Genomic DNA, 9,830 nt, shown 5'->3' on the forward strand with positions numbered 1-9,830 from the left:
CTATTTATAGACAAATTAAGAACAGAAAACTATATGTGAAAATAGTCAACTGAGATAATTAAATAATGAAATTCAAATCATAATAATTATTAATTGATGAGAAATCAGTTATTCTCCTAACAAGTTTTTTCTAAAACATAATTCCTCAAGAAGAATTAAGTTCTTTTAAACTTTCAAGGCATCAAACTGTATCTTTTTCTTTTATTTTTATTTCATTCATCATTTTGAAAGAAATTTTTTATATATTCTAATTCTTATTTCATCATTTCTGTTAATACTTAATAGTGACAAACAATTTGTGAGACTACTATAGGAAGATAGTTACAAGAGTTAAATATCAGTAACTAACTCTGGCTATAAATACAGTACTTCCATTGTATTAACATTCCATTCATTCATCTCTTATCAATACAATTCAGTTTCTCAAAGCCTTTGTCTCTCTCTTTTTCCTTCTCTTCAATTTGTTCTCAACATTCTTGCTTGAACAGCAAGCTTTCTTTCTCTCTTTCTTGGATGTTAATACAATTTTCATCATGATCCTGATCACCACCCATCAACACTTGAACAATGTTATGTATGTCATGACTCACGTGTAAGTGAAGTTAACATACATATTATTAGAAGCTAAATTAGTAAGTGTAGAACATTTTAAGGATCTTGCATAATCTTAAGCCTTAAAGAAGAACTCTAGCAAAAAAACTTAGTGAGTTTATTTAATTTTAATTGGAAAGATTGCGAATTACTTTTTTTAGTCAATAATTAGTTAATATTTTCTTTAATTTTTTCTTCTTGTAATCTTTACTTATTGGTTATTTTATTGGTTGAGTTGGTATTCTAGTAAAACAGTTATTTTAAATATCATTGTACGAATTATTTGAATAGAATAATTTTTAAAATACCAATAATCAGGGATGTGCTATTTATTGATTAATTGAAGATTAATGCATGATCAGTTTATGCTAAATATGTTTTAAATTTCATTAGATACATAAAAATATTTAAGATATATCCAAATATGGTAAGTATTTTTTTTTTTTTTCATATGACAAGCACACACTAATAGGGTCATTTGACTATAAAGTGATGGATGATGACATGTGGGTGGACTTGAGTGTGGAGCCATTGCTGGCCTCCTAAAGAGGAACGTAAGTTATGTAACCACTCTTTAATATTATTGATCATGATGCTTATCTACTCATCATTCTCACTATCCTCAGGTGCATGGTCATTCATTTTTGAGAACAACTCCAATTACAAGACTATTACTATTATCACATGGAGAGCCAAAATTCAGGAGAATCCCTTAGAGGAGGAACATCCTTCTTCAAAACATGTTTCAATGGACTTAATGCCTTGTCAGGTAGTCAGTCTATGGTATCAAATCATGTTTGTGCCAATGATATTAATTATTCTAATCTCTTCTCTTTCGATCTTTTCCTTATTAGGTGTTGGGATACTCTCAATGCCATATGCAGTGTCTCAAGGAGGGTGGATGAGTTTAATTTTGCTCCTCATTGTTGCTACTGTGTGTTGGTACACAGGATTGCTTCTTCAAAGGTGCATGGACGCACATCCATTAATCAAATCCTACCCTGACATAGGCGAGGTTGCTTTCGGTTACAAAGGAAGAACCATGGTAGCCATCTTCATGTACTTAGAGCTCTATTTAGTTGCGGTAGAGTTTCTCATACTAGAAGGTGACAATCTTGAAAAGTTGTTTCCAAACATGGATTTCAAGATTGGTAGCCTTAGAATTGGAGGCAAAGCCGGTTTTGTGTTGCTAACTGCGCTCGCAATACTACCCACAACATGGTTGAAAAGTTTGGGAGTTCTGGCCTACATTTCTATTGGTGGGGTTGTGGCTTCTCTTATTTTGATTGTTTGTGTTGTGTGTGTTGCTGAAGTTGATGGAGTTGGATTTCATCAAAAAGGAGACATCATTAATTGGAAAGGGTTGCCTTCTTCTGTGAGTCTCTTTGCGTTCTGTTATTGTGGACATGCTGTCTTTCCTACATTGCGTAATTCCATGAAAGATAGAACTCAATTTTACAAGGTACTAAATACTTTACACAATTACAGTTTATAACTAGAAAAGAAAAAATGTTACTCATTATTTGCTAAATGCAGGTTTTGATAATATGTTTCATCACAAGCACTATAACCTATGGGTCCATGGCTACCATAGGGTACAAGATGTTTGGAGAACACGTGAATTCGCAGGTGACCTTAAATCTTCCAACAAAGAAAATAAGCACCAAGATAGCAATTTACACAACATTAATCAACCCTTTCACTAAGTATGCTGTTATAATCACCCCAATAGCCAATGCTGTTGAAGAAACATTATTTTTGTACAAGGGTAGACCTATTGCCATCCTCATCAGAACCACTATTGTGCTAAGCACTTTGCTTGTGGCATTATTTGTTCCCTTTTTCGGCTATGTTATGGCATTTATCGGCGCATTTTTGAGTGTCACGTGTTCATGGATTCTGCCATGCTTGTGCTACTTAAAGATGAACAAAGCAGCTCAAAAGTTTGGAATAGAATTGGTTATCATTATAGGAATTTTGTTTACAGGGTCAATTATTGCTCTACTTGGCACTTATATCTCTGTAACTCAGATAGTAAGTCATATCAAATTATGAACATGGAGCGTTCAAAGTTTTCTAAATACTAGTTAAACAAGCAAACCTATTGGTTAACGTACTTATATTCCAATGAATGCTCAATAATTTTCAGCATCTCAAAGGTTCTTTATGAATTTGATCAAATTTCTAATCTCTCTAAATATGACTAATTTTGTAAGGAGACAGAGGAGTAATGCACAAAGCTCGAAACAAAATTCCAACCTAATCAAAACATATAGCAATATGAATTAATTGGCGGGAATTCTGTTTTATTATTGTTTGTTATTATCAATTGTTAATATGAATTAATTTGCGACGTCACATTTCTTTTAAAAAATAATGACTTATAGTTTTAATTTATTTTTTAATATTTAAATGAGTAAAAAATTAAATATATCTTATTTTTTGAGAATTTTAAAAAATGTATTTTTTATTTAAAAATTAAAAGAATGAATAATTACTTTTTTTTTTAATAACGCGCTCTGTTACTTCTCTCTCACTTTTTCCTTTCCTCTATTAACAATTGTATTGAACAACTATATTAACAATTATAAAATGTTTGAATTTTTGTAGGTGGATAGGATTCTTTTTCACTTGTCGCTGGATAGTTAAAGAACTTGGTTAATAAAAATCGAAGACATCTCTTTGAATTTTTAGCCCTCATCACTAGTGCTCTGTTCTATTGGGCTGACCCAATTCTACAGCCTTCCTTTGTGTGATATAATTAAATTAATTATTCGAATGAATTTTTAAGTAATGAGTTGCAAAAAATTACTACTTCTCCAAGAGTGGAGCCTCACGCTCTCCAGGAGTGGAGTTATACTGCTTCGACAGCGAAGCTCTTAAATCACAACAACTACTCAAGTCCAGATCAAATATAAGCTCAAAGATAATCACAAAACAAAGGAGAGGGACAGAACAAAAAAGTAATACAACTCAGCAGGACAAGTTATGGAAAGGATAGAAAACGCAGCCATGGAAGGGGATGTTCTAGACTTGGAAGAATCTTCAACTCAACATGGAGAAAAGACAGATCAGAAGCTAGTTGGCCGGGTGTTGACGGAAAAGGTGTTGAATACGGTCACAGTACGCAAAACGATCCTCAACATGTGGGGAGATCCACAAGGTCTAGTGATCACTAATGCAGGACCAAACTCATTTATCTTGAACTTCAAAAGCCAGGAGGAAGCAAGAAGAGCATATGAAGGTGGACCATGGAGGATAGAAGGGCACATGCTGAGTCTGCAATGGTGGAGCCCAAACCTGTCCATAGAAGAGGTAAACTACAATCAGCTTCCTATTTGGGTTCAAATACATGGATTGCCTTATGATAAAATAAATATAAAAAATGCTGAGAAGATAGGAGCCACATTAGGGAGAGTGATAAGTGCTGAAGATCCCTTTGTTGAAGGAAACATGCTTAGATCCTTCCTTAGGGTGAGAGTGGAGATAAATGTTCAAGCACCACTGAAGACTGGATTCTGGTTTAGAAGAAGTGATAGAAGCCAGTCATGGGCTGATTTCAAATATGAAAAACTGTATGATTATTGTTACAAGTGTGGGAGAATTGGGCATGACAAAAGAGCATGTGGGGAGGAACTAGTGAGATCATTAGTAAACCCAGAAATTCCCAGATATGGGCCTGAACTCACAACTCCAGGTCTGAGGTCAATAGAAAATGAGGCAAGAAAGGCAGGTATTAGGAGGAGAAAGGAGGAACAGAACAATTGGGTGGAGGAGTTGTGGGAGGCGCGTGAAAGAAGTTTGCAAGGGAGGGAGTGGTTGAAAAGACAGGCACAGAAGGACAGAGGGGGGTCAAGTCTAGGGGGAGTAAGAAGCTCTCAAGCCAGTGCCTCTGCCAAATCTTGGGACAGAGCAGAAAATCCACAAGAGCAAATAGGGGAGAGACAAGTGGCAATACAAGAAGTGCAAGATCAAGGTAAAGGGGCTGAGGATGATAAAATGAACGGTGAGGAACACAACAGTATCTGCATGATAAATGATGATGGGACAGCAAATCATAAAAAAGGGAAGAAGGAAGAAGCCATCCAACAAAATCAGCAAGCTAGTGAGTCAGCAACAATGAGAAACGTGAATGAGGCCAAGGATAAGGACAATGCAGAAGAGAATGAGGAGGACAGCAACAAGATTCCTAGGAAGCATAAAGAGAAAGGTGGGCCAAGCATGAGAAGAATGGACAGTACAAACAGAGGGACATGGGCTTTCATTAACCAAAGGCCCAATATGAATAGACAACAAATCAGAACTGGGCCAAGTGAAGGAGAAGGGAATCTTACCATTAGAGAAATTTTGATGGAGTTCAATAAAAATATGGCTGAAGAAAATAGGAAGAAAAACATAGGAAAAGAAGTAGAAGATGAGGCTCAATACAGAAATAACATGGACGTTGACGGACCAACAAGACACTTTGGAACAAATAAGGAACAGTCAAAACAGAGAGGAAAGCAGATAATCACAGAGAGTGAAGGAGGCTTCTATTATGTAGAATTAGCAGAAGAAGAGGAAGAAATAGAGCAGAAAAACAGTAAAGCAATAGTAGTGGCCAGAGAATACGAAACAGAACTTATCCAAAGGATGGAGGAAAAGTTAAAGCTGAAAAGAAGAAGGGAAGAGGACCAACAGGAGCGAAATGTAAAACTTCAGAAAGAAAAAGAGGAAGGTACGCAAATGTCGAGGGCCAACAAGAAGAACAGAAGGTGGAGAAGCATAACAGAAGGAGGAGTGCATGAGGAAGGATCACAGATCAGAGATAACTTGGAAGACATAACGGCTGAGGAGGCGGGCCTACACATGCCCCCAACTCAACCATGAGCATCATAAGCTGGAACTGCCGCGGGGTAGCAGCTCCCGCGACAGTTTCTGAATTGCACAGTATGTGCAAACAATTCAAGCCTGCAATAGTATATCTAATGGAGACTAGAGCTAGAGAAAGTACTATTAAAAAGTTGAAAAGAAGGTTACATTTTGAAAATGTATTTCACATAGAACCCCGGGGACTGTCCGGAGGGCTATGCCTTTTGTGGAATGAAATATATAATATTAATATTTACTTTTGGTGCGATAATCATATAAAAGCTCGTATTGATGATAGAAAAGGGAAAATATGGGAGTGTAATTTTATATATGGGAATCCATGTTTTGGAAGGAGAAAAGAACAATGGAGGACAATCACAGCGAATAACAACAACAAGGGGGAGCCACAGCTATTCATCGGGGATTTCAATGACATTTTAAGCCAAGAAGAGAAAATTGGGCTACATCCAAAGCCACAGAATCAGGTGAGAGAATTTAGGCAGTTTGCAGATATGAATTACCTTATGGACTTAGATATAAAAGGAGGAAGATTCACATGGTTCGGAAATCCAAGAAATGGATTCATCACCAGGGAAAGGATAGATAGGGCATTAGTAAATTGGGAATGGAGAGTATTATATCAGCAGGCATCACTCAAAGCTCTGCCAGCCATCAGTTCTGATCACTGCCCATTGGTTTTGGACATAAATCAAGTTCAAAGGACAGAGAAAAGTTTCAAATTCGAGGCCTTCTGGACCGATCATGAGGATTGCGAGAATACGGTAAAAAAGGGATGGGAAAAGGAAGATGTCCAAGGATGCGTCTGGAAAGGAATAACAACAAGAATGAAAAATTGTAAAGAGGAGCTTAAAAAGTGGAGCAAGAGGACTCTGAAACGAGCAGATCAAGAAATTCGCAAGCTGAAGGAGGAATTAACGAAGCTACAAGATTCAGATTTAACACAAGAAAAATAGGAGAAAATACAACAGATAAAAGAGAATATAGCTGCATTATGGAAACAGGAAGAAAAATATTGGGGACAAAGAGCTAGGTTGAAGTGGTTAAAATGGGGAGATAAGAACACAGCTTTTTTCCATGCTACAACCATTCAAAGAAGGGGAAGGAACCGAATCGATAAGCTCAAAAATGAGGCGGGCTTCTGGATACAAAACAGGAAAGAAATCATGAAGCACATAGAGGAACGATTTGATGCGCTCTTTACTTCAAACAATAAAAGGAATTGCGAGTCAGTCGTAAACAAGATTTCAGTAAGAGTCTCGGAAGACATGAACAGGGAGCTGATCGCAGAGGTCACAGAAGAAGAAATCAGGAAAGCAGTTTTCAGCATGGGTAGCCTCAAGGCTCCTGGACCAGACGGCCTGAATGGACTGTTCTATCAAAAGCACTGGGAGATAATCAAAAAAGAGGTATGTGCAGTAGTCAGAGAATTCTTTCGGAACGGGTTCTTGCCGGAAGAGATTAGCGAAACCATAGTAGTTTTAATTCCAAAGGTAAAAGATCCGGAAGAACTCAATCAGTTAAGACTAATTAGTTGTTGCAATTTTATTTACAAAATAATAACCAGGGTCATAGTGTTGAGACTAAAAGGGCTTCTCGAGGATATAGTGTCCCCAACCCAAAGTGCATTTGTGGGTGGAAGGCTCATACAAGATAATGTAGTAATCGTCCAAGAAGTCTACCATAGCCTAAATAGGAAAGGAAGAGATGGATCAGAAAATGTTGCAATCAAATTAGACATGAACAAGGCGTATGACAGGCTGGAATGGGATTTTCTCGAAAAAGTGCTCAAGAAATTTGGGTTCGCTGAGAAGTGGGTTGACTGGGTGATGAAATGTGTTAGAAGTGCAAGTTATAGGGTAAGAGTCAACGGTGAGTTATCGAAGAAGATAAAGCCTCAGAGGGGTCTTAGACAAGGGGATCCATTATCCCCATACCTGTTCATTTTAGCAGCGGAGGTATTCACGATTCTTATGCAGCAGGCTAAAGAGAAAGGCAACATAACGGGTCTAAAGATAGCCCCAACAGCTCCGGCTATTACTCACTTGTTGTTTGCGGACGACTGCATTATTTTTGCGAAGGCGAAGGAGGAGGAGATCTTTCAGATCATAACCGTACTAAACGAATACACAGAGGCATCCGGGCAAAGAATTAATATGAACAAGTCAGGCATCTCCTTTGGAAGTCAAGTGCCGATACAAACGAGAGTAGGCATAGAAGAGATTTTAGGAATGAAAACATGGGACACGCCAGGAAAGTACTTGGGGCTACCAGCCATATGGGGAAGATCTCACAACAAAGCTCTAGCATGGATTGAAGAGAAGATCATGAATAAACTAGAAGGGTGGAAAGAAAGGTTGCTGAATCAAGCAGGCAAAGAAACTCTAATAAAATCGGTAATTCAGGCAATACCATCGTATATTATGAATGTGATAAAGTTCCCGAAGAGCTTTTGCGGGAGAATTTGCACGAAGATCGCGAGATTCTGGTGGGCAGCATCGGGGAAGGAACGGGGCATTCATTGGAAGAAGTGGGATAGCATCACGGATAGCAAGAGTGAAGGGGGATTGGGGTTTAAAGACCTGGAAAAACAAAACACTGCCTACCTGGCAAAACAAGCATGGAGAGCTCTCAAAAATCCAAATGCAATCTGGGTACAAATTTTAAAATCGTTGTATTTTCCGGACGGCAACTTCTGGACAGCAACGGGTAAAAAAGGCACCTCATGGGTCTGGAGAAGTATCTTACATGGAAGAGAGCTATTAAGGAAATGCGCAAAGTGGAGCATAGGAGATGGCTCCAAAGTGAGCATCTGGAAGGACAATTGGATCGCAGGCAGGAGCAGCCCTCTTAACACAAACAGTACAGATGACTCAAAGGTTAAGGATCTCATTGTAAATGGGGAAGGCTGGAATAAAAGAAAGATCGAGAGCAGATTCTCCCAAGAAATTTGCAAGGAGATACTTAGCACCCCTGTTAGTGTAGTGAACAAAGAAGATCATCTGTATTGGCCATGGAGGGAAGATGGGAGTTACTCAATAAGAACTGGATACTATGCTGCAAGAAGAGTTGAGCAGAATAGCAAATATGGAAATCCATCAACAAGTGAAGACAAAAGGGAGATATGGAGGGAGGTATGGAGAATGGAAGTACCACAGAAGATCAGAATGTTTTTATGGAAAGCCTGTCATGATATATTACCCGTAGGTTCTAACTTATATAAAAGAAAGATGGCACCAAATCCAGTTTTCCAGATATGTTTAAAAAGTCCAGAGACAGTAGAACACGCACTACTACTTTGTGATTGGGCTAGGGCAGCATGGTTCGGAGCGGAATGCCAATGGACCCCAACAGTGGAGACAGTAAGTTCTATCGGAAATTGGGTGGTCGAATGTATAAAGAAGTTGAGAGCAGGTGGGGGAGAGGACATGGAGAAGAGGATCAGCAAGCTAGGATTTCTCATGTGGGAAATATGGAAAACAAGAAATAACAAAATGTTTCAGCAGCAGGATGTAAATCCTAAATGGACAATCTACAGGGCTAAAGCACTAGAGAAAATCTACTGGAAGCTAGCAGAAAAACAGCACACACAGAAAACAGAAGGCAATAAAAGTAAAACAAACCTGGTGAAATGGAGACCTCCCCCTGAAAACTGGTTGAAGGCGAACGTTGACGCAGCATTCAGGAAGGATACAGGAACTGGTGCAATTGCTGTGGTTATCAGAGATCACAAAGGAAGAATCATATTAGGTTTTTCAGGAAAAATCCAAGCCACATCAAGTACTGTGGCAGAAGCCCAGGCAGTAAGACAAGCATTAATCATAGTGAATAATTTACAAATGGGCAGAACCTTAATAGAAACTGACAACCTAAAGCTAGCTCAAGCTATCAAATCTAAAATAGCTTTAGGAGAGGCTATGGCCATATTCCAAGACATTCAAATTTTAATGGCGAATTTACCTGAAAAGGGAATGACTTGGACCCCCAGAAATGGAAATCGTCTAGCCCATGCAGTGGCGAAAGCGGCAGAAGCAGAGACACTACGAGCAAACTGGAGCACTAAACCACCTACAGAAATACAGAACATTATTAGAACAGAGCTTCGAATGTAAATCAACAACTACACAAGAATTACTGGATAATTAAAATTAGGCAAATAGAGAAGCTCGAACCAAGCAAAGAGCCACGAGTGTCAGGATTTCATCCAGATCGTCAATGATCTGAGACAGAAGATCTGCATGCAACTCAAGGCGACGCTGTGTCTGAGATCGTGCTGCGGGAACGTGAGGAATAGGAGGGCCAGAGTGGTTCCAGTGGAGGCAAAAGATGGAGGTCATCGAGTTCAAATTCTGATAAAGGGAGTGGCATCC

At 38.5% G+C, this 9,830-nt stretch overlaps 1 protein-coding gene and 1 pseudogene across 3 annotated transcripts; both read left to right on the top strand.

Annotated features, from left to right (window-relative positions):
- Window positions 1-380: 380 nt before the first annotated feature.
- LOC107631869 (amino acid transporter AVT1I) lies at window positions 381-2,818 on the top strand. 3 transcript variants are annotated; one of them, XM_088509505.1, is made up of 5 exons: window positions 381-592; window positions 1,051-1,145; window positions 1,218-1,360; window positions 1,446-2,053; window positions 2,128-2,818. In XM_088509505.1, exons 3-5 carry the CDS (start codon window positions 1,276-1,278, stop codon window positions 2,644-2,646), a joined length of 1,212 nt encoding a protein of 403 aa, XP_088365631.1. In that variant the 5' UTR covers window positions 381-592; window positions 1,051-1,145; window positions 1,218-1,275; the 3' UTR covers window positions 2,647-2,818. The 3 variants fall into 3 exon arrangements, with proteins under 3 accessions (XP_088365631.1, XP_020975397.1, XP_020975400.1); XM_021119738.2 differs by having other exon boundaries at window positions 1,082-1,145; XM_021119741.2 differs by lacking the exon at window positions 1,051-1,145.
- Window positions 2,819-5,279: 2,461 nt separating this feature from the next.
- LOC110269536 (uncharacterized) lies at window positions 5,280-9,572 on the top strand (annotated as a pseudogene).
- The last annotated feature ends 258 nt before the right edge of the window (window positions 9,573-9,830 follow it).

Source organism: Arachis ipaensis, chromosome B3 (genome assembly GCF_059453495.1).
Source record: "Arachis ipaensis isolate K30076 ecotype BB chromosome B3, ASM5945349v1, whole genome shotgun sequence".
Lineage (NCBI taxonomy): Eukaryota > Viridiplantae > Streptophyta > Magnoliopsida > Fabales > Fabaceae > Arachis > Arachis ipaensis.